The following is a 25,811-nucleotide window of genomic DNA, read 5'->3' on the forward strand; positions in this document are numbered from 1 at the left end:
TCCATGCTCATTATCAAATATTAGTGTACCTCTCTTTGTAAAATGATCTTGCATATAAAGAAGTTGCTGTGTTTCAACACAGTGAACAAATAAAAGTAGGGGAAATTTAGGAGCAATTACAAACAATTGTGAATAAAATTATAACTAACTTCATGGACCTGCACCATTCTTGAGAAGCTGCCAATTGTCCAGCTACTCAGGACATCAAATATACTTGAATGCCGTCTCATGTCTAACAAAAATGGTCAATTGGGTTATGAGTCTTTCCATCAGGAGATGTTCATGTAAATTTATGAATGTTACGGTGTGGGAATATTGTACTTTTGACAATAATATTTTTGGATGTGGCAAGTTTACTACTCTTAACTCCATTATCATTAATAATTTTGTGAAAATTCTCATTCCCAATTGTTGGTTTGAAATGTCTTCCCTACTGATTTTGGCACTGAAATCATCCTAACAGAATTCTCATATGGTATTTAGGGAATTTATTGAATACACTTTCTAGTTATTCATAGAATCTGTCCTTTACATTATCAATTTTATCTTCTGTTGAGTGATGAACATTCAGAACGATGATATCATACCAGCAACCTCTTAGCATTATGTATGATATTTTATCACTAACAAATTCTACTCATGTTATATTTTAGCGTCCTGTTCCACTGATTTAAGTCCATGATTTATTTAAACCGTCTTGCAGTGCATACACAAATTTATCTCCTTCTCTCCCTCGCACTACATGTTTCGGCATAATAATGCCATCTTCAGGTGCTTACTTATCCACGCCAAACTAGTTCATTGCATGCCTTGTTCTCATATTAAAATAACTAAAATATGTATCTATCATATACATTGTCAAGCGTTAAAAATATTAAAATTGTTCAGGATACCACATCGCTACATCGCACCTCACTACGCCAGTCACGCCCATTCTCCTCTGTTGGAGGAGAATACTGTTATACAGTATAACACACGCAGTCACAGGAGCAAGACACAACAAAAGCACAACACACACAAGATAGTGAAGGAGTGCTCCAACAGAGGAGAATGGGCGTGACTGGCGTAGTGAGGTGCGATGTAGCGATGTGGTATCCTGAACAATTTTAATATTTTTAACGTTTGACAATGTATATGATAGATACATATTTTAGTTATTTTAATATGAGAACAAGGCATGCAATGAACTAGTTTGGCGTGGATAAGTAAGCACTTGAAGATGGCATTATTATGCCGAAACATGTAGTGCGAGGGAGAGAAGGAGATAAATGAGTGTATGCACTGCAAGACGGTTTAAATAAATCATGAAATTCTACTCTCTTAACTTCTGATATGATTCTCTTACATACGGAAAAACCCGTACCCAATTTGTGATTCTCGTTCCCCTTTCCATAGAAAAATGAATATTTGCCTGCTGGTTCCATGCCACCTCTGTCCCATCTGACCTTTTATACTCCCATTAAACTTAACTTATATTTTAATATTTCATCTGCCACCATCCTGATCAAACCTGCCCTATACAGGCTTCTTACATTCCATGTCCCAAATCTATGCCCATTTTCTTTGGCTTAGGTCATTTATTCAAAGAATATGTCCATGTCCCCAAGGCCCTTTGTAACATTTCATAACAGCCTTATTTATTATGGTGAGGAGTCATTAACCCAATGCCCAATCCACAAATTGGAAGACTACTCTTATCAGCTCTATGTGACTGCTTATTTAATATATTTGCAACTACCCTCCATATCTAGAGGCTTTCTCCTCCATCTACAACCTGAGGACCCACCTAATGTGGTGAATAAAATTATAACCAACTAAAGTCAAGTCTATTTGAAATATCATGGGCCTTAATGAAACATTCCGAGAGCAGCCACTTAGGAGAGATTCAAGTTCTTTTAATGAAGATGAAAGCAGAGATTATGACTTTTGGGTTCTGACCCTATGTCCTTTGGTAGGTACTTACTGGGAAGTAAGTAATGCAAGTAAAGGAAATGAAGACTTCTTGTGCTTTCCAGCTTGTCATGGCTGTTTAAGAATATTCATTAATTTCGTTTTCTTAATACTGAGGGTTCATAATTTACAAACATTTGTGTTGTGTTGCCCCCACCACAGAGGTATCTTCTATGAGATCTGAGATTTTCTTTTGGCAGTGAAAATGGAGATTGGAGTTTTCTGGGTTGTGACACCATGTAGTCTGGTTGATAGTAACCACCTGCAATATTACATGGTGTCATAAACAAGCAGACTTCAATCTAGTGACACGAACAAAACAAGGGCTGTGGTTACGATAATGAAATATTTCACTGACAAGTAGCAATGCTTATTCTCATACATTAGGAGCACTGCTACATTATAGGCCATGTCTGTTCAATTTAACACTGCAAGAGTGATGGTAAACTTGCAATTTACCAGATCCTGTGAGTGCCTAAATATCAAAACAAACCAGATGTAACCTTCTGCAGTATTTGCTTGTCCATCTTTATGAAAAGTTATTATCAACTCATATGTTGAAAGTGACTTGTTAAAACAAGTAATGGTGAAACTTTTGCTGTTGGTTTCTATTTGGGTTAAATATTTTTAAGTGTTTTTGTTACAGAATTGGTCAGCTTATCAGCACGAAGGCTGTAGGAAAGTGGGAGAGAGAGGACATAACCAGAAACTATAAATACCCAGAAAGTGAGTATGAAATGCAGTATCAGAAAAGAGGGCTTCTTCTGTGCTCTTCAAGTCTTTCAAAGTTCTTCCATGCTACAGACACAGTCTCTCATTCAATAGTGTTGGTAACCTTAGAAGCCATTCTTACACTTAACAGTGAACTGAAAATAAAATATTTCTCCTGCCTTTTAACATGCACAGTCAACAAACCATGGGCTGCATTTAGACTCTATCTCTTTCACCTAAGAAAAAGAAAAGAAAAAATGGGTATTCCCTTGACTCATTAGGATTTTGCATTAGTGCAATTTCATGATTTTTTAAATCTAATTATTTTAATGAAATTAAAAAACAGTGAAATTATTTGTATAACAAGGGGTGCAAAAATGACTGTGCTGATGCTAAACCTAATTTCATTACGTGTTCTTCAAGGAAATTAAAGCCAGTGAAATCAAAAAAGTAACAAAGACTTTTGAGTTATGTGAACACTCTTCAGGACAAATGCTGTAACTATTTGGTGATACTAGTAGATAATACAGTAAGATTTATCTATAGGAAAGAAGATAAATAAGCAAGCAAACAAACTTTTATCTAAGTAAATAATATTGTATTGTAGCATCCTGTTGCACTCTTCCACTTTATTATAAATCTTATTTTACAGTCTTATGTGCAATTTAGAACTTAAAAATCTAAACTTTTAAGTTTATAAATAACTGCACATAAGACTGTAAATAAGATATGTGTTAAAACTAAGTAAACACAATTTAACATGTGTACCCTTTGGGCTTATGCTAGCCCAGTGATAATCCTGTTGTAGATGTGAAACATAAAGTACCAGCAAGGGCTGTCCATCACTAATATTTTATGAATTAAAATTTGAGTCAAGAAGTGCACATCCAAACACAAAAACACAATTTTCTCTAAATACAACTTATCACAGAAAAAGTTAAGTTACTATACATGTCTTTTATTCGCTGGATCAGTAAAACCTTTGATGGCACTAGAGGATGTTATATTACAAATCATTAAATATATTTTCTTAACATTACATAAGAGCAAATAACAGCTGACTCAAGGAATTAAAGTATATTTATTTAGTCAAAACAAAGTTTGGAATGAGGATACAACCAACATCCAGAAAAACTACTGCAATACATTACATCATTTTAACAGACATGACTACAAAATATATTATCAAAAGCACACAGCAAATATCAGAATATCTTGGGTGTTCCCTGTTAGGTCAGTAATAGGAGAGAGCATTGTGACAGAGAATTGATAGGAATATTGCACTTGACAGACAAAACACACAACATTACTCTTATATACAAAATTCAACATCTGAATCAGTGATAATTTATTTCATTGCGGCCAGAAGATGGATGCGCAGTAATTTTCCAACCAATTCTGTAGGAGAGAATGTTTTATGTGGTATGTGTACACATTCTTATTTTATGTTTAATAGAACTAGGGCATGCAGTAGCATAGTTGGCTGAGGCACTATGCTACAAGCTGGAAGGTCACAGGTTTGAGTCCTGATGAGGTGGATATTTTCAATTTACTTAATCTTTTTAGCCGCACCATGGCCCTAGGGTCGACTCAGCCTCTAACAGAAATGAGTACCAGCAATCTTCCTGGGGGGTAGAGGGCGGCAGACAATCTTACTGTACAAGAAGTGTGGGAGCCTTGATGTCTCACAACCCTATGGGCCTTCATGGCCTGTTACAGCATTAGCTTTACCTTTTTACCTTAAAGTGGTTAATATACTTCCCAATTCACATTACAGGGTTTAATTGGACTCACAAACATTTTCATGACTGTGGTCCATGATATACTGGAAACTTGATATACTACTTTTCTGCCAATTACAGAGAGTGAGGAGGAAAGGGCAGCCATGTTGAAGGCACTTCGGCAGAGCGAGAACCTTTTCAGTCGCTACTACCTGAATGAGGACTTCAATGACATTCAGTTTGATTTTGAACTTAGAGATGATATTGTCATTGGCTCTCCCTTCAGGTAAGTTAGCAGTGCCTAAAATATAAAATTTGTATAGTGTGGTTACTGGAATGGTAAGTTTACCATGAAGTCCAAAATATGTGTAAAAAACTACTAACATCCTCTCCTCCTCTTCCACTGCAATTAACATAATCATTTAAGAATTAGTTCACTGGACATTTCCAGCTTCATAAGTCTTCCAAATGTTCCCTTTCTTCAGATTAGTATTTATCTTTATTACATGTCAAGAAATATTTTTTTATATGGATAATTCACTTCATACCCCATAGTCTGACAGTTAAGTAGCCAGAACGATGTTTTTGGCCACAACTGAGCAAGTTTTCCTTCCACATTCATTCATTCATTCATTGTTGGAGGGGGTGGGTCTCCCCATGCACTGCGACCAGTTGTTGATCTATTGTAAGTCCCCCTTTGATATTCTACCAGCCGCCATACCCTTCTGGTACTGGTGCTTGCTATCAGCCCCGTTCAGCCAGCGAGTTCGGCCCCTATACTGGCACTGGTACCCAATACTTCACCATCTACTGGAGGCATTGGAAACTACTTGGGCGGGAAACTTTTTACCTAATTTTGCTCAGAGGTCTCCTATAGACATGAGGATCTTTTACGTGCCGTAAATCTACGACACGGGACCCATGGCTTAAAGTCCCTCCCAGAGGACTTGTTCCCTGAATTTTCCTGCCATTAAAAATTCCATGACCTCCGCCAGGTTTGAACCCACGTAACTTGAGTCATGAGGTGGGAACGTTACCCCTAGTCTACGGAGGCTGCTTTCCTTCCACATAATATCTAATTCATTGTTCACTGTTGTTCAGTCATTCAACACTGCGGTCTGAGTTGCAAACAGTGTCATTAAACAAACTGCAAATAGATGAAAGTAAAGCAACTGGTAACACTGCTGAGTTGGTGCATAAGGAATGAAAATACAGCAGCCAGCAACACTTGTCAATTAGTATATACTGGATCATGTGCTTATGAGCCGATCACAGTGGCTGCTTGGTACAAGGCATGAACTGTCTTTGCCCGCTTGAACACTGGGATTGTGGGTTTGAATCCCACTTGTGCATTTATTCTGTGTTTATATTGTCATGTGTAGGTAGCAGCTTTGCTGTAGAGCCATATATATGTATATTATACAGGGTGATTCATGAGGAGATACCACCACTTATGGAGCTCATTTCTGAAGACATTTTGAGCAAAAAGTGTCATATACTCAGTATTTACAGAGTTACATTCGTAATTGGAAACACACTACTGTCAACTGATCACCAGACATTTCCCCATTAGATTATTGCATTTAGGGACGGATGAAGGACATTATTTACCAAAGGAAGACACAAACACGTGAGGAACTACGTGCTCACATCATGCATGCTGCTACAGAAATCAGAGATAACAGTGTGCACCTACTTAGAGCAACATGTGAGGTTCACAAACATGCGAACAAGTGTATCGAAGTGGAGGGTGGAATTTTTGAAAATGTGTTGCAATCTCTGTAAGACTTTGCAAAATTGAACTACAGAGAATCAAGTCCATAGAATTAATTTGTTTTTGTGACGATAAACGCATTAAAATAATGTAATTTTTTATTTAAAATTAAAATTTAGAAACCTTCGAAATACAAACATAACTTTGTAAATATTGAGTATAGGACCCAGGTTTATATGACATATTTTGGTCAAAATGTCTTCAGAAAGAGCTCCATAAGTAGCGGTAACTCCACGTGAATCACCCTGTATATATATATATATATATATATATATATACATACACAGTGGAACCTCACTTAACGAGCACCTCTCATAACGAGTGATTCGCATAATGAGCTAAACAAATTGTAAAAAAAAAATGACTTGCTTAATGATCGACGTTTTGCGTAATGAGTGCACTTGCTACATCAGTCTGTGTTTAGCAATCGTTCTGCTAGCATCTCAGTGTCGCTTGTGATCACAAATTTTTCCGAACTTGTGTTCAGACATATTATTTGTGATTTTTTTGTGCTAAGTTTAATAACCCTTGGAAAAATGTCCCCGAAGAAAAAGTCACAAACAGACAGCCATAAGAGAATAAAAATAACCATAGAAATGAAACGTAAAATCATTGAAAAGCGAGAACGAGGTGTGAGCATGGCTGATCTAGCACACACGTACAATCGGTCTACATCAACGATTTGCACTATCCTCAAGAACAAGGACAAGATTAAGGAGATAGATGCTTCAAAGGGAGTGACAAGAATATCTACACAATGGTTACGTATTCTCGACGATATTGAAAGGTTGCTCCTCATATGGATTTTTTTGTTTTCTGCAAATTGAATTCACATTCCAGGTTGCTTCATTCCGCATAGAAGAAAAGATGAAGATGACTGACGCTCCTTAACAATGTATATATAATTTTCTTTGAATAAACGTTATACATAAAATTTTTTTAGTATTTTTTTGGCATGGAACGCATTATCGTATTTTACATTAATTTATATGGGGAAAATTGTTTCACTTAACGAGTGTATCGCATTACAAGTAAGATTCTGGAACGAATTATGCTCGTTAAGTGAGGTTACACTGTATACAGAGAGAGAGAATGTGCTTATGTAATACAGCCATTTTTTTAAACAACCATTAGGATTCAGTTTGTTTCATGTGGTGTACTGTTTATCAAGAAAGAGTGTGATAAATTGTTCCAACAGAGAATCACCAAAGCTTTCACTGACATTTGTGAAGTAATATCTGCACCTAGTACGTGATGCATAAAATGAACTGCAGAAAATATGACAAATAATTAAATCCTGTCATACATGTTGCAGTGTGGTTGTGATAATGAAAAACCGTAGTCCCATCAAAGACCATACAGTGACTGTGACCCTCCGGGTGGACACTGTTCTCTACACTGGCCGTGTCAAGGATGCTGTTAAGAAAGAAAAAGTGGAACGTCTTGTTAAAATGGGAGCAGGTAGGTGTTCTTCATTAGAGTCCTGTATAAAAATTTGTGACTTTAATGTTATCACATAAAATTTACGTACCAGTAATAAGTTAAACTGTTACCGAAAACATCTGGTTGAGTAGATAATTATCCTATCTGCTCCAAAGTTTTCTCCAAACTGAGGAGTGATTCTTGAAGTTTCATTCTTTGCTGATGCATTCAGTTTGCATAGCACTATTACAGATCCATGCTCACCTTGTTTTGGCATTGCATATACTTGACTGCATATGGAATTTGGTGTAGTGTTATCTTCTCTGCAGTAAGGTAAAGGTAAAGTTGTCCCTATACTTAATTAATTAAGCACTACGCCATGAAGGTGTATGGGGGAGTGGATGTATAGATCCATAGTCTTCTGACCTTTGCACTAGCTGGAGTTGAGTGGTCAGCTTCATGCACTGGCCACTTTATCCATGGGGAAAGAGTCTCAGGTACACATTGTATAGGAGGCTGGGTTGGCTCCAGACAGTCTGGATGACACGGAGAAGAAAAAATTCTTAAACCTCCTGGGACTCGAACTGTGACCCCTCGGTCATCGAGCTTGTAACCAGTCTCTATGCCACCTACGCTATCCAACTCCCTTCTTCTGCAGTTAAAATAATAAATCATATAATTTCAAGGCAGGAAAATTTATATGTTTTGGTTTAATGAAACATAATCAGTCTTGAGAGTCCATATTCATTAGTCATTCTGTCATCAACACTATCTAGTCCGACACAGAGCGCCATTAAATAACAGACGTGCAGTCACAAGATGATAAGCTACAAGCAGTATGTTTCAAACTTCTTTTTCTGGTTTACTGATGACTGGATAAAAGTTCATAATGTAAAAATGTACGTGTAAATGGAGAGGGGAACCGAAATAAGGGCTCAGCTCATTATTTGCATCCATGATTTATTTAATCCGTCTTGCAGTGCATACACTCATTTATCTCCTTCTCTCCCCCGCACTACATGTTTCGGCATAATAATGCCATCTTCAGGTGCTTACTTATCCACGTCAAACCAGTTCATTGCATGCCATGTTCACACATTAAAATACCTAAAATATGTATCTATCATATACATTGTCAAACGTTAAAAACGTTAAAAATATTAAAATTGTTCAGGATACCACATCGCTACGTCGCCCCTCACTACGTCAGTCACGCCCATTCTCCTTTGTTGGAGCACTCCTTCACTATCTTGTGTGTTGTGCTTTTGTTGTGTCGTGCTCCTGCGACTGCGTGTGTTATACGGTTGGCCTTCCTGGGTATGTGTGTGTGTGTGTTCTGTCTTCGTGCGGGGGAGAGAAGGAGATAAATGAGTGTATGCACTGCAAGACGGATTAAATAAATCATGGACTTAAATCAGTGCAACAGGACGCTAAAATATAACATCATTATTTGCAGTTGAGGAGATACGGTTGGATGTGTCATATGAGGAGTACTACAAGCGTTTGGTGGACCAGTGTGCCTTCAATATTGCCTGTATGGCGACTGTCCATGATACCAACTTTGAGTACTTTGCACAAGATGACTTCAGAGTCAGGAAACCTGATATTAAAATTAAGGTAGGTTGCATTCTTTTCTATTTCCAACAGTCCAAGTTCATATCACATATACACGTACCAATCTTGCACATAGCTTCAGTCATTGTTATTCCTTCCAGATTTAAGTCAGCAGGAGGAATTCTGTACCTTTGGGATGGTGATTTTCTGAATGTGACAAGTATGGAGACAACCTGCTGAGGCAACTGCTCCATTTCTTTTTCTTTTCCCTACAGCTTTACCTTTTTATTTCTTTTCATTTTTTTGGTCTTCTCCATTTCTTTCTCTTCCTTTTGTCCTTGTCCTTGTTTTCTTGAATATCCTTACACACAGTTATTCATTCAAGGTGAAGGATGCAGCTGACCACCAACGTACTGATGCCAGCAATGTTGATAACATTTGCCATGACTTAGGATTCGAGATGGGGTCTTTCTCTCAGGGAAACGGGTGCGTTATTGACCAGGAGGGGAACACATTTCAGGAATGATCAAACACTGTATCACCAGAATACCACTCTATGTATTTTTTGCATTTTGTTAGACAAGCATTACAATCATAGTTGGCATGTTATTCTAATCCTCCTTTAAGCATCATCACACTGATTACACCTTCCGTCATCAAAATTGCCCTCAATCTCCATATTCACTTCTATCACTGACTCCATAACTTATATCTCAATCCCTGTTCACTTACTACTCATCTACACTACTCCCTAGGTCCTCTTCTATCACTCCTCTCCAACTTTACATCTCGACTCCCTATAACCGACTGCCCTGTTCTGCGTCTACATTTCAACTCCTCTAACATATAGGTACAACCCTTAAGGGGCCATCACTTGGAAAGGGTTACGGCCAGATTCTCAAAATGGGTGCCAGTCCAGCATTCAGCTAGTTGGAGAGATATGTTATCTTCAAACCTTAATTTCAGCTTTAATCGTTACAAGACGCACATTAAGTAAGGGACCAAGCGCAATTAGGGTGACATACCTCCTGGGAGACTCAGAAAAAAAGAAGCAAGAACTGATTTTCCAAAATACCTCCCTATAACTGACAGAAGATGATATCTAAGTCTAGCGACAATGCTACCGACAATGGTGGCGCCACAAACCTGAGGAGGACTAGGTTGAATTACCACTAGAGGGTCCTAGATGGTACCTTGCCGGAGTAGTGTCTCAGGTAGAATCAATAAGTGGAATTTTATAGCTGCTGTCAAACAAGTTTAAGTAAGGGACATATGGGTACAAGGAATAATTGTTAAGCATATGCAAGTCTTCAATTTTTGACACTGAATTGAGAAAACTAATTTATCTCAATTCTAATGCAGATTTTTTCAGACTTGAACTTAAAAAATGTTAGATAACTGCTTTTGCTATGAGCAGCAGCACACAAACTACAGAATCCATCAAAATATAATGGTTGCCAATCCTACCTCAAATTTACTTCCTAACAGAATATGTCTGCCTGTCTCTCACCCCCCCCCCCCAATTCCTTCTTTCTGGGCATGGTGAAAAAGGACATGGCCATGAGAATTTTATTCTCTTAAATACAAAGATTCATGCATATTTTTCATTGTAAAAAAAACTGATATGAAAGCATGCAAGTCCTACTCTTTAATGCATTGTGAAGGAGTGACTGGCATTAAGAATTGTTAATTACAGTGAAAAAAATTTATTTTGTATAGAAAATTCTCACCTTTGTCTTCATTCCAACTACACTACTGCGTGCCCCCATACATATGGGCTAAGTTCTTAAAAACTGCTGCATATATTAAAAATGCATTGTTCGATTCCCTGTGCTACCAGATTTTCTGAGAAGTAGTGGGTCTGGAATGGGGTCCACTCAGCCTCGTGAGCATAATTCAGGAGCTACTTGAATGGAAAAGTAGCAGTTCCAGTCTAGAAAACCGAGATTAACAGCTGTGGGAATCTGTTGTGCTGACAAGGTGACACCCTCTATCTGCAAAAGTTGGCACTAACTTTGCCGACAAGTTGCGGTTGCGTGGTTGACATAGTTCACTTTCGGACTAAAACCAAGGGGGTGGGGGGTGGAGAAGGAATAGGGAATAATGAGGCTGAGCCAAAATGGCAGAGCAAGTTAAGGGAACTGCACACACAACTCATTAGGCATGCACAACAGGTTTTGTGGCTGCAAATGAATCACTGATGCTTCTCATGACACTGATATAAAACTGCAGATATGTGAAAACATAAATAGAGAAACCCCATTTATCTCAAGTCACCCACAGGCACCAGACATCTGTCTGGATGACCTGGAATTAACTTGCATTAGAGATCATCAGAAGTCAAGCTGTCATTGTGGGTATATGTCTTGAATTTCAATTTTACAGCTTGATGGTGAGGCAGTGGAAGGCCAGGAGTTGACTGCCACTGCCACATTGAAGAATCCACTGCCATCTGCTCTTAAGAAGCCTCAATTTATCATTGAAGGTCCAGGCCTGACTTCTCAGTTGAAGATCAAACTGCCACAGTAAGAAAAAAAAAAATTTAAAAATCATCTTTTTATTGTAAGTTTTGTGGCATTGTTGTGTTTGTAAAAGCCCATGATTTATTACCTTCATGATCCAGCTGATCTTTCCTGAAAGAAACTTACATTCCGTACCTCTTCTTAATAGGAACGTACCTTCAGGCGGTGAGGCAACAGCTACGTTCAAGATGACGCCAAAATTCTCTGGTAGAAGTACCATTGCTGCCAAGTTTGTGTCAAAGGAACTGGAAGATGTAGATGGCTTTTTGAACTTCATGGTTGAACCCAAGAAAGAGGTTGTCAATGGCACTGGCAACGCTGCATGAGCTGACATGAGGTCTGGGTTTGTTCGAACTGCATCTTCTAGTTTATAATGAATGAAGGTATGTTTTTACACATAGGCTGCAGCATTCAGTCGCAGCTTATTACTGGAGGATGGTAGAGAGAAGCTGCTTGTATATACTGTCAGACTTTTTCAATTTTTAGCACACATTTGCTAAACATATATTTATATTACAAGTGTTCAATTGCATATAGCTTCAAATTAAGAAGCATAACGCGTCACCTGGAACAGAGTTACTGTGACTCACATATGAGTATACTGTGTATCATTTTGCACATACACGACATCTCTGACATCAGCATAAAATTGGCATTACTGAGTTAATATTTATAGTTTAAATAATTTTATTTAATATTGCTTTTGAAGATAAGTTAAAATTAAACACAAAGAATAATTTTTTTTTTTTATTCTCAGTATAAATTTTGGTATCTGAATGTACTAATCACCACATGCTGTTATTAATACTGATCACAAATTTTAATTCAGGATTATAGTCAGAGTGAATTTGTTCACTTTGCTTTACAGTTACGTTATAAACACCATGTAACTGAATCCAGTTTAGCAACGGAAAGTAATTTATTATCATATAAAATGACATATATCTTTTCCTTTCATGACTTCAGGTATTCTTCTAAATCTTCCTTTAGCCTTCTGAGAATGCCCACAATTTTAGCTGCATACAGGTATAGAGTTAAGGTACCTGCTGAAAAGAGGTATCGGTTTAAATTAAATATTAAAAAAGAGAATCCATTCATTTTATATTTATGTGAGTAATGACAATATGTTATATTCTGGTATGTTGATACCAGTGTTTCAAAGGAATATACTACTAAAATCATCAGGCAAGTTAGGAAAGTGACAGGTTATGTAGTAATGTGAAAGGAGCATGTTGCGTAGTCGACTTTACTAAGGCCAGAGGTTCTTGCTGGTCTGCTTTCGTCATGTGCACTTCTTCATCCTGGGCTGTGACTGGCCGCTCCTCTCCTATGTGACCCCTTTCTTTCTCGCCACTTCTGTTCTGGAGTAGTGGCCCTTGCCAGGGCTTGTGGTTTCCATTCCCCTACCTCAGCTCTATACAGGGCTCTGATTGACCAATTCTATCTACATGATCTGTTTCTACATAATCTGCAACTTTCCCAACTTGGCTAACTTCAACACAAAAGACAGAGACTGTACATTCTTTCTGAACACTGGTACTCACATACCAGACTACAACATGATGTCATAACCGACAAGATCACAATACAACCTATGTTTTATTCTATGAAAATATGATAACTATGAATAGAATTATAATACTTCCGTTACTGTTACTTGTTGTAATAAATATCCATGTCATGTGAATTGCATTTATGTTTATATTTTCTTGTGAAACACACAAGTTCAGATATCATATGGGTAAATGGACATGACTCTTTCATGTGAAGATAAGCAACTAGAAAAGTGAATCAACTGATTTTTATAATTTCATATTTTATTATGATATTATTTTTATTATTATTGCCTATATTTAAATGATCTGAAGCTGACATGGCAACAGTATGCAGTGAAATATTCTAAGGCAATCCAGCTATGTCAGTATGGAGTTAGTGGTGTCTCAAATGTTGGACACTCTATCCATGTTAACACAGCACATCCAACGAAATGGCTTCACTGTATTACACATAGTGTTATAACTACTGTACTTATTCTAGGAAGTTAAACAGAATGTTGTCAAGTAATAACCTTTGCAAGGCTTTCTTTATGTATCTGAAAAACTATCATTTTGATCCTTATATAAGTTTCACTTACTTGGATCCCATATGTTTGTTGTGTTTTTAGATTATGTTGTTGCCTTCTCTGGTTCATATGAGAATTACTGTTTTAAAGTCATCATCATCACCACCACCACCACTGTCGTCATTGAGAATATTTTGCCTCTTATTATGTAGGCAAAGGCAATATTGGACATTAATACTGGTCATAGAATTCTTCAGTAGACATACTGGAATAAAATAAGGAAGACTGCTTTTATATATCTATATGTATACACACACATACACACATATTTATGTTGACTTTTTCATTTTAAAACAAATACTCTTATAGTAGGCTATTAAATTAAAACAAATTATTATGATTTTATATGTGAACTAAATTATTTCACTAAAGAGAGTATGGATATAGGTTATGGTACCATACATTAATTGTGTTTTAGAAATGTTAATGGTAATCAGAATAAGAAATCGGGCTCTCTCCAGTGAGTGTAATGGTCCTCTGTGTGTGAGGTTTCTTTACCTATAATGTGGCAGTTATATTTACAATTTTGACCATCAGCAGAAAAGAAATAATTTACACACTAGTATATAAATGTTATTTGTTTTTTATGTGAGGACATTTTTTATGCATGTATGAAGACTGAATAGGAAAGAAAGTAAGAGTGGTATTAAGTGAATAGAATTTATGAACTGTGTTTATTATCTGAGGTTTAATGCTAATGCTTTTTATCAGCCATAAATAATCTTATATATATATTATATATTTATAGATTTATTTGTTGATTTCAAATTATTGGAGAACAATATGCTATAGTGATTTTATAGTTTTTATTCAGAATTGTATTCTGAAATAATTGTAGTTTTTAAAAGATATTGAAATATTAATATTACTGACAGACATTACAGCTCACAGCACTATAACTTTTCGCAATTTTCAGTATACTAGCTGAAATATTTTTATTTTGAAATTTTGCTTCTTTTTTTTTTTCAGAATGCTAAAGTAAACTGAAACGCTCAGTTTATTTTCATACAAAGAGTTATCTTTGTTGTCATGTTGTTTACAGTGAAATGCCAATATAAAGATTTCAAAGAAACTGTTCAATCTGAACCTTATAAGTAAAACACACAAGAAAGAGAATACAGCAATATATTATAGTGACCATTATCAAGCGATATATAACTGTGACATTAATGAATTTGAATTATGGGTAACCTAAAACATGCATGAACTGACTGGAAAAAAAGTTCATATTTAGCTTTTGTTTGTATGATTAGAACATATACTTGAATTCAACATCTGTTTCATTAATAGAAAATATTGTTTGAATCTTTTCTTTGGCCTATTTGTGCATATTTAACAAAAACAATGTCCCTAGAAACAAGATAATGGCATTGATGACATTTTTGCCCCTATAGGAAGGTGTCTTTACTCCAAACAGCATTTCTAGAAGTGTGTTTACATACACAAGGACCTAGACTGAATATACCAAGTATTTTTAAAATTAAACTGGGTTGGTTAAATATGTATTAAAATTACTGATAGAGAGTTTCTTTAAAATTGTAAAGACTGAAATTGTTTTCACTGTTCTTATAAATATATATAACTCATATAATTAGTAATTTTGGAAATGTACTGAATATAGGGAAGAAGCAAAATCTGTAGCACAATATATTTCTGTATCCATAGCACAAAGTAAACTCTTGTAATCCTGAGTTGCTTAAGTTTGCAATACACAATGGGAACTGCCATTTTCAATATGATATTCAAAGAAGCAGTTGCAACTGACATACAATTTCTTAATTGCTGGGATCATGATTCATATCACTATGTAAATCTCATTATAATTATTTTAATATTATTACTAGGAAAGTGTGGGGGCACTATGCTACAAGCCAGAAGGTCGAGGGTTCGAGTCCTGATGATGTGGATTTTTTTTTTTAATTTACCTAACCCTTCCAGCCACACTATGACCTTGGGGTTGGCTGCACCATAGTTCAAGCGGTTAGTCACGGGCTTCCCACCGTGGCGGCCTGGGTTCAATCCCAGGTCTGGTCAAGTGGGATTTGTGGTGGACAATGTGGCGCTGGGGTAGGTTTTCTCCGAGTACTTCGGTTTCCCCTGCCAATCTTCATTCCACCAAATTCTCCATCATCATAAGCACCCGGGGCAGGTACAACAGGCCAATCAATGGCCGCCGTGCTGAGTGGACCCACCTGGACTCCACCCTCCACTAAGCAAATTTTAATTTTAAAATGGCCCTGGGGTTGACTCAGCCTCTAACAGAAATGAGTACCAGGAATTAATTAAATAATTTTCCTGGGAAGTAAAGCGTGGCCGGCGTGTAAGGCTGACAACCTCACCGCTGTGAGCCAAATGTCTAGATAATGTGGGACCCTCAATATCTCACAACCGTATGGGCCTCCATGGCCTGTTACAGGGATAGCTTTACTTTTTTACTAGGAAAGTGTCTAAGTTGGAGTTCAGAGTCTTTATATTTGCAGCAGATACATGTGATGGGCAGAATTCTTTTTGTGGAAGGGTGCTGATTGCCTCCTTACTCCCACGTTTATGATATTACTGCATATATTTTTTTTATCAAAGCACTAAATAATAATATATTCACATGCAAGAGAGACATTATTATGAGGTAGCGGGTACTCATATATTTACTCCGACAGTGAATGCATATGTATGCAGTGCATTAATGTGCCATTTTAATATCCGAAATTAATCTAACAATAGTGAAGCACAGAATGAAAGGAAGGATAGAATAATTTAAAGATATGTTTTAATTATCTTGCAAGTAGTTGGATTTTGATAATTGTGTTTAATTATAGTACAGTGTTTCCCAGACTTTGTTATGAAATACATCTGGTCAGTCCTACACCAAAATACATAATGCAGTTATAAAACTGATCATGGAATGGTGCGATTTTTAAGCGGGATACAAAAATAGAAAATAAATTGTTTAAAAATAGGACTCTTTCCATACTGTACATAGCATTATTAAGTGAAAAATTCTGCTTTTAATTCTTTACAGTAAGCTCAGCATCTGACATTCTGGTATTTGTTTTGCTGACTTGATATAAGCGTTTGCAGGTGCAAGATGCTACGTGATTATCCAGTGCAGCAGTAACAGAGCTTATAGTGAGGGTCACTGAAAATAATTGTTACTGCTATACTCTCCCTTCTCCAGTTTTGTATAAAACAGTTACTGGAAACACATTTCTATGTATGTAATTATATTTTATACCTACTGACTTCAGTTGTCTATAAGAAAATATCTATGTGCTAAAAGGTAATATTTTTCTACAAGAGTGGAATTTGATGTCTGTACTATCATTTATGTAAAGTTTTGTATCGGAATTTTTAACTGCCAGCAATAAACAAAACCGATTATTTGTAAATGTAATTACTTTCTCTCTCACTGGGCCAACAGTAACAGTAATGTTACCTTTGGTTTGTGTGGCCCACCCCCTATACATTCATTCAATATGAACCTTAATTTAAATTATTCCAGTCTTTCTCTCCAGGAAGGACACGTAAATTGGACTTCAATTTCTAAAGTAGATGAGTAAATGATCTGCCAGATAACCTCTTCTTCGGACATTGTTTACACTGATAACCCTGAAGAGAGAAGAAATGAGTAATTGGACTATGAAGCTGTATCAGAGTGAGAGTTGATTTAAATTTAAGTCCTTAAAAAATTGCAGGTAATATTACCTGCAGCTGTGAAAAACTAAGGAATTTTAAAACTAAGTTCTCACTTAGTATTTGTGTAAGGAACAGCTTTTGGCTTGTTCACAATGAAAAGCACCCAACAACTGGGGATGGTCAGGGGGGCAGCCAAATTTGCAAAGGGGAGTAGCAAGAAAATCTGCTTACAAACTTGTGTTTTATTGAGCACCCTAGAATATTAATCTTTTAAAAGGCTTCTAAACTGTTGTTACTATTAATATTTTCCTATTTTCTTCAATTCTGATTGAAACAACCACATGTTGCCTTACTCCCCTTGCGGTCACCAGTGATACAATTTGAGAACACCTGGATGAATTACATAAAATGTAATATCTGGCAGTTTTACTAAAATTTAACACTAAATCCCGATTTTGGTTAAACAGGGCCAACAATAACAGTAAGTATAGGCTATGAAGAGCTACATGTGGGTTTCTGTGCTTTTGCCCCAAATTCTGTTTCTCCTGATTTTATATTTTCATGGATTTACTCAGTACCGCCACGGGAATTCCACGAATGCCTGTACTGTAGACAACTAATTTGTTGCCATACAGACATGCATAAATATATATGGTATATATTGTAATGGTAGGCCTACCTTCTCTTATGATGCAGGTTAAAACACTTTACGACTTTACGAATGCCTCAGGTTTTACTAAACATGTCACACAAAAATATTCTTTCGCAAGATCACATGAAGTCAAAACCTCCAGCCCTCAACCATTTAACCCGTTAAACTGTTTTCGTCTGCTCTTTAGTCTGATACGCGCCTTTGCTCCTCTTCTCTTTATGCCTTTTGGCGCGCATACTCTTCCATATAACGTATATGAAGTGAAATTATAAACGCAGTTTTTTATTCAGGCATGGTAACTTGCATCCTGACGTCATGCTGATGAATGCATTGAAGACAGTCGATAGACGACCGAGACTATTTTTGAACGCGTAACTCGTTTCGACATGAAGAATCGCGCGGTGATTAACAATGTTGTGGTAGCATTAGCGTGTGGTAAGCGGGAAGAAGAAAAGTTTTAAAATTTGAGGTTAGAATTATATATATAATTCCTAGATGCAGTTTTGTTGCATCGTGGGCAGTTTACAAGACTTAACTTTGGCTTATATCAAAAGAACCGATATCTGCAGTCATTCTCTGCCAGTAGTATTCGTTTAGCTGCCCTCACCTTTTCTTCTACACGAACACTGAACAGAATGTGGTGCATTTATGAAATGCTTTGTGACCTGTTTACGTGAAGTTTATTGAGTTCCTATTTTATAATTTGTAAAAACATAGACTTTCGTAGTGTTGTGTGCAATATATGGGAAGAAGAAAGCGACAGTTTCGTCAGTTCTTCGGATGGCAGAGGCACCACAGTAGCTGGTGAGTTCGAAATATTTATGAATGTGTAATTTGGGGGGGGGGGCGTGGGGGATCCTACCTTTATAGTCTTTCTACACGATTTTGTAAAGTAGACTAAAACGTAACTGATAACCTTTTAAATGTATCGGCATATGTCAGACTGTAAAAAAGTATTTTTGACCAAGGTTGGTCACACGATGTTAGAATCCAAAACCCTATGGGAATGGAAGTGCATTTTTAGTTTTGCTGTAGGTTCTGGCATAAATCTCGAATTGTAGTAATTGTGATAGTGTTATTTGTTGCCCTTACCATTCCCGAGAGTCCGTAATATATCAGACATTTTTCCTATGGTCTAGTGGTCAGAGTTCCTGGCTACAGATCCTGAGGTACCGGGTTCGATTTCCAGGGCTCCAAGATTTTCTGAGAAGTAGTGGGTCTGGAGCGAGGTCCACTCAGCCTCGTGAGGATAACTGAGGAGCTGTTTCAAGGAAATAGCGGCTCCGGTCTAAGAAACCGAAATTAACGGCCGTGGGGATCCGTTGCGCTTACCACGTGACACCCTCTATCCCCAAAGTAGGCACGCCGACACGCGGCGGTCGCTCGGTCGGTGTAGTTCGCTTGCAGACTCAAGTCATGGAGTTTGTTTTTGTTTGTTTCGTTAATATCATTTTTGTGTACTAAGTCTTATATAGGTCGATACTAATAGATAAGGAACAAGTAAATACTGTTCATCCAGGTTATAAGAAATTTATATCTTCCAGGAGGTGGGAAAATAATTAATCAATCCATGTTTTGAGACTGTAAATATATTGTGTGGTAGATGACTCCTGAATTTGGCTATCTGATTTGTCTGTAAATTTTGTAAAATGTCTGCCCTTTTTTTTAATACAAAGGAAAATGGTTCTTCTGAATACTACAGTGAACATCTGGGTTCCATAAATTTCAAATAATTTCTTAACGGGCTGAGGACTGTCAGGTTCTCAAGGAGGACTCTGCTACTTGTACATAGTTAATCCGTAGCATATTCAGGTGTCACCTCATCAACATCAGGCAGGGTTAACTGATTACCTCGATTTAATTTGGAAGATTCCTTCTTCGAACCTCAGGCCGTGCTTTCCCTAACTGTGGTTGTTTGTGATTTTGCTTGGTATCTCCCCACAATAATCCTTAGTCGTAGCAGGGATACATATTTCAAGCCATTTTTCTATCCATTTTTTCCTTATTCGTTATATGCCAGTAAGTCCTAAAGCCAACCAATAATTTGATTAGTAGTATAGTTCATAGTTATTTGCCACAAAATTATTAATATTTTAACTGAATGCTGGAGGTCAAGCTTGCTGAGCCGGTACAACGACTAGGTTATGAGCTCGATGACAGAGGAATCGGGGTTCGTTTCCTGGCAGAGGCAATAGATTTTTATCTTCTCCATAACGGCCAGATTATCGCTGGAGACCACCCAGCCTCCTACCCAATGCGTACCGGGGACTGTTTCCTCGGGGTAAAACGTTAGTGGTATTAAGGTGTCTAACACCGAAGTGAAGAGAAGTGGAGATATACCTCCACTCCCCCCCCATAAATCTTCATGTCGTGCTGCTCAGTTAGAAACCACAGGCATGATGAGTGTTCTCACTTTTATGCGGTCAAGGAATTAATTCACATAAGTTCTAACAGGTGGCAATAGTAGACTGCACAACTTCACAGTACCATCTAGCGTGTAAAAATCGTAACACTAAAAGGTTGTAAGATATTCACACGAGCAGTCAGGCAGTAGTCCACAAATCATCCTACATAACGCTGCATAGCGTAGGCAGTTGAAAAGGCATTGCTAAATAAGCTAATCTCTCTTTATGTTGCAATCAACAGATCTTTCCTCACAATAATCCTCTCACTGGTTACAAAGTTGTCGTGTACATAAACACTACCCTTTGAAGGTGTATGGAGAGCGTACAGATAAGGCTCCATTCATTTTAGACCTCGAAGTTGTTTAGAGATGAGTGATTAGATTCATGTTCCAGTTGCTTTTCCATGAACGAAAAACAAACTAGGCCAAAAAGTTGTTTTCGAAGTACTCTCTTTATAACAAATATGGTATTTTAATTACAGGAGCTACGACATCAGTAATAACGTAATATATAGAATTGTTATTGGTACTACGGGGGCACTATGCTATAAGCCGGAAGGCCGCTCGTTCGATTCCCAACTAGTTCATTACACTTCTCAATTGAGCTAATCCTTCCAGCCGCACTATGGCCTTGGGTTCGACTCAGCCTCTAACAGAAATGAATACCAGGAATCTCCCTGGGGGGCAAAGGGGGCCGGCGCGTAAGGCTGATAACCACACCACTGTCTAGCAAATATGTCAGCCTCAACGTATCACAAACCTGTGGGCCTTCACGGCCTGTTACAAGGATAACTTCACTTTTACCTTTATTATTTTTATAAAATAGGGGTTTATTTTAATCAGGAAAATCTTAATGGAAATTTATAAGTGGGAATATAGTTTCTGTTTACAGTGGGAGGGCAGTAGCTTCAGGTCGCAGTCATCAAAGCCCGACAAAATTAAGTGGGAAGCGGATGTCCCAGTTACAGGAGAGTTGCAACTATTTAAGAAGTGATTATGAAAATGAAGAGGAAAGCGGTATAGTAATACTTACTTACTTATGGAGCTGAGCTCTTCTTGAGGAGAAGCCAAATTTACTCGAGAATTTCCCAGCATTTTATGGAACCCGAAGGTTCATTACCATGTTCACAAGAGTCCTCCACTTGTCCCTATCCTGAGCCAGATCAATCCAATCCATACCTGCCCATCCTATCTCTCTAAGATCCATTTTAATATTGTCAACCCACCTACGCCTTGGCCTTCCCAGCGGTCTCTTTCCTTCTGGCTTTCCCACCAATCTTAGTTAATTTTATTGGCAAATAAACGAACACGGTTTCAACCTACAAGCTGAAAGATAATTTTTCGTCCGCGTAAAAGCAATAAATGGAATATCCGTTTAGTGAAAATTATTTTACGAGTACAGAAACTTAACTGCAATGCGTGCCCCTGGAATATCAACTTGTCATACAGATTAATGTGGGGGACGCCGTCATGTGAGACAATACCACATTAACTGCAAACATTGGGCTAAATCCTGATGAATGAGGCTTGTTATGGGATCAGTAAAATTCTCGTTCTGGTTCACGTGACTCGATTCGTTCCACTTTTGGATTAGGAGCATCTGAGTGGACCCCCGGGGGGGGGGATTGGTCTGATGGTGACTCAACAATGGCGAGGTTAGTCTTGCTTTCATCACAAATGAGAGAGAGAGAGGGATGCGCAGACTCCAGAAGATACCGAGATAAATCGCATGACATTTGGAAGCTTAATTCAAGGGGAGAAGTTTACGTCTGTCTTCTTAAAATACAGATATATTTCCTGTTCCATAATAATAACTTTGAACACACTGTCGAACTAAATTTACCCAAAGATGTGTAAGTAAAATAAAGTTGTCCCTGTGCTTAATAAATTAAACACAAGGGTAGAGTTTTTTTTATTTTGGCGCTACAGACCCAAGTTGGGCCTTGGCCTGCCTCAATGAAACTCTCCGTTTCACTTCGGTTCAGTAGATCTTAGTCATTCGGTAGGACCCCTTGGGTGGGTGATCAGCTCGTCGCAAGGCCTATACCTAAACACAGGACAACACAAACACAGAATAAACACATACACTTACCAAACATCCATACCCTGAATGGGATTCGAACCCACGATCCCGGCTTCCGAGCGAGCGAAGACAGTGCATGCCTTAGACCGCTCGGCTAACGTGACCGGCAGTGTATAAGAATAATATATAAGAATTCAGTTCATACCTCACAGGAAACAGATCCGAACCCACGATCCCGGCTTCCGAGCGAGCGAAGACAGTGCATGCCTTAGACCGCTCTGCTACCGTGACCGGCGAGTGGAGATACAGCTCAGCACATACTTAATTTCAGCATGAAATGTGGGCGAATGATCAGTTTCATGGCCTGGCCGCTTTAACTCTAGGGAGAGGGCCTCGGTGCCAATGTGACATAAGGCGGGGTTTGCCACCAGAACGGGCAACTATGGAGAAGACAAATACTTTTTGCCTCCGGCAAGAATAGAATCCCGTTTCCTCTGTTGTACAAGCCGGAATAGCGTAGTCGATATAGCGACAGGCTGCGGGCTGGACAACCGAGGGGTCGGAGTTGAAGTCCCGTTAGGGTCAAGAATTTTCTCCTCTCCACGTCGTCCAGACCGGCTCTGGGCAGACCCAGCCTCCTATCCAAAGGGTACCGGGGCTCTTTACCGGGAGTAAAGCGGCCGGGGCGTGAAGCTGACCACTCAACTCCAACTAGTGCCGAGGTCAAGAAAATATGTATTTATACATGCACTCCCCCATGCGCCTTCATGGCGTAGTGCCTAATTAGTTAAGCACAGGGACAACTTTCCTCTGCCGTACAACCCATTGACAAGTCGTTTGGGAAAAGTGGAGAGGGACAAGGAATCACTCGCGCACGGGGCTGAGCCCTTCTTGAGGAGCCGCCAATTGTGCAGCTACTCAAGAACTTCCCAGCGTTTTATGGAACCCGAAGGTTCATTACCGTGTTCACAAGAGCCCTTCACTGGTCCCTATCCTGAGCGAGGGGCAAGGAATAGTAATATAAACATAATATAAGTAGTTACTAAAAGGAAAATATAAGAATATATGATTTTAAATAGTAATATTTGCAATATTGCGATACAATATAACGTTAACTGGAATTCGCGGACCGGCGGCATGTCGCGTGCCACATATTGAGGAACACTACTATAGATAAATCTTTGTGTGCCCAAAATGGATGAAGGGCATTATCCACCTGCAGCCACTCTATTTGTAAATAACGCGATTTCCGGCCAGACCCTTGATTGATTGACAGAAAGAAACACTGATACATTAGCCATTGTCACAGAGAACTTTAAAAGCTTGGTGGTGTTTTGTGTTTAAATTAAAATTCTAGTGAACCCTTAGAAGCTGATAAATTGTGTGCTTAAGCAAACAGATGGAAAGAAGGCGTATATTGGTTATGCTAGTACACAAGATTATGGCAACAAACAAAGAACCCAGTTTTTTAATATTAATTTTGATATTCTGACTCCAAGCCTATATATAAAACTTTGGCATTGCGCTAGTCTTGTTTGCACCTTGCCTTTCATTTCTCAAATGTTTTCTTTGTGATCTAATAATTTTTGTTTAACATAATATGGGGGGCACGCGGTAGCGTAGTTGGTTGAGGCACTATGCTGCGAGCCGGAAGGTCGCGGGTTCGAGTCGTGGTGAGATGGATTTTTTCAAGTGACCCAACACTTTGAGCCTCGCTATGGCCCTGGGGTCGACTCAGATTCTAACATAAATGAGTACCAGGAATTTCTATGGAAGTAAATGGCGGCCGGCGCCTAAGGCTGACATCACCGCCATCTGTGAGCCGATTGGCTAGAAGATGTGGGAACCTCGACGTCTCACAGCAATATTGGCCTCCACAGCCTGTTACAGAGATAGCTTTTTACCACAGAGTGGAAAAAAATTATGCTGTAGTATTGAATACGATTTTATTCTCATTTAAACATTGTAGTGGCCTAATGGTCAAATTCCTGGTTACAAGTCCAGGGGTCCCCGGTTCGATTCCCGGGGTACCAGATTTTCTGAGAAGTAATGGGACTCGAACGGGGTCCGTTCAGCCTCGTGAGGACAATTCAGGAGCTATTTCAAGGAAATAGCGGCGGCTGCGGTCTAGAAAACCGAAATTAACGGCCGTGGGGATCCGTTGCGCTGACCACGACGCACCCTCGATCCGCAAAAGTTGGCACTAACTTCTCCGACAAGGGGCGTTCGCTCGGTCGGTATAGTTCGTTTGCGGACTAAAACCACGGAGTTTGCTTTTTTTTGTTTAATTATTTCAAATGGAATAAGAAGTGGAGTGTATGTTCGTGTGTCATACATGCAGAAAGAATAGAGAATATCAGAAAACTGGGCATATTGCAACTTTCTGATTATCACTTCTCGTGTTAAGCGTTTAGTCAAACGCAATATATATACCCTCTTGTTATCGAAACAACAGAAAATTTGTCATGCTGTCGCACTTAACACAGGCTTACATGCTGTTAAGATATATATATATATATATGTATACGTATATTAGTAGCGAGTACACATTTTTGGCAACCTGCTTCTCGCTCTGGTGCAGATGGCCCGAATCATCACACTTGACAGATCCCTTATTGAAACGCAGGTGAGCTTTGGTAGCTGCTTTGTTTTTACGTGATCTTTACTTATGAACGATTATCTGAAAGGATGGTCAGTATTTTTATATGAAGCATATAAAAACAGATATGTAAAGTAGCATGTTCCTTTACCACACACATGTCGTTTCCTTTGAAGCCATCTGTAATGCTTCAGTCCATGTGTTTTTACAGCCTGCAATATGTTACTAGTCCTCTTATTAAAATTAACGCCAGGCCAAACTGTACAAGGCGAAAATAATTCCAGCGATTTGACTCTGAGAATTAAGAACAAGTAATTAATTACTGGTCTGTGTATGTTGACCGCCTCTGTGGTCTAGTGGGCAGAGTTCCTGCCTATAGATCCAGAGGTCCCGGGTTCGATTCCCTGCACTACCAGATTTTATGAGAAGTAAAGGGTCTGGAACGGGGTCCACTCAGCCTCATGAGGATAATTGAGGAGCTATTTCGAGGAAATAGCGGCCCCGGTCTAGAAAACCGAAATTAACGGTCGTGGGGTTCCGCTGCGATGACCACTTGCCACCATCTATTCGCAAAAGTTGGTACCAACTTCGCTGACAAGCGGCGGTCGCTCGGTCGGTATAGTTTGCCTGTGGACTGCAGGCCACGGAGTTTATTCTGCGTATTTTGGTTTCGGAGATCATCGTAATGCATAGGTCTAACAGCATAAATCTTATCTCCTTTTCC

At 38.5% G+C, this 25,811-nt stretch overlaps 1 protein-coding gene and 1 long non-coding RNA gene across 4 annotated transcripts in view; one reads left to right on the forward strand and one right to left on the reverse strand.

Annotated features, from left to right (window-relative positions):
- LOC111864686 (annulin) overlaps nucleotides 1–15,129 on the forward strand; it is a 100,807-nt gene extending 85,678 nt beyond the window's left edge. For 2 of the 3 annotated variants that reach the window (XM_033751538.1, XM_023852118.2), the window contains exons 9-14: nucleotides 2,597–2,676; nucleotides 4,524–4,668; nucleotides 7,472–7,617; nucleotides 9,035–9,195; nucleotides 11,518–11,657; nucleotides 11,803–15,129. In XM_033751538.1, coding sequence (XP_033607429.1) covers nucleotides 2,597–2,676; nucleotides 4,524–4,668; nucleotides 7,472–7,617; nucleotides 9,035–9,195; nucleotides 11,518–11,657; nucleotides 11,803–11,980 — 850 coding nt within the window. In that variant the 3' untranslated portion in view covers nucleotides 11,981–15,129. The remainder of the gene's footprint in view (nucleotides 1–2,596; nucleotides 2,677–4,523; nucleotides 4,669–7,471; nucleotides 7,618–9,034; nucleotides 9,196–11,517; nucleotides 11,658–11,802) is intronic. The other variant, XR_004513047.1, reaches the window with a different exon arrangement.
- Nucleotides 13,841–18,393, reverse strand: LOC117282329. The gene is made up of 2 exons (XR_004513048.1): nucleotides 18,089–18,393; nucleotides 13,841–13,981 (listed from the first exon to the last, which is right to left on the reverse strand). It is a non-coding gene; the product is annotated as an uncharacterized LOC117282329 (long non-coding RNA).
- Between the last annotated feature and the right edge of the window lie 7,418 nt (nucleotides 18,394–25,811).

Source organism: Cryptotermes secundus, unplaced genomic scaffold (genome assembly GCF_002891405.2).
Source record: "Cryptotermes secundus unplaced genomic scaffold, Csec_1.0 scaffold441, whole genome shotgun sequence".
Lineage (NCBI taxonomy): Eukaryota > Metazoa > Arthropoda > Insecta > Blattodea > Kalotermitidae > Cryptotermes > Cryptotermes secundus.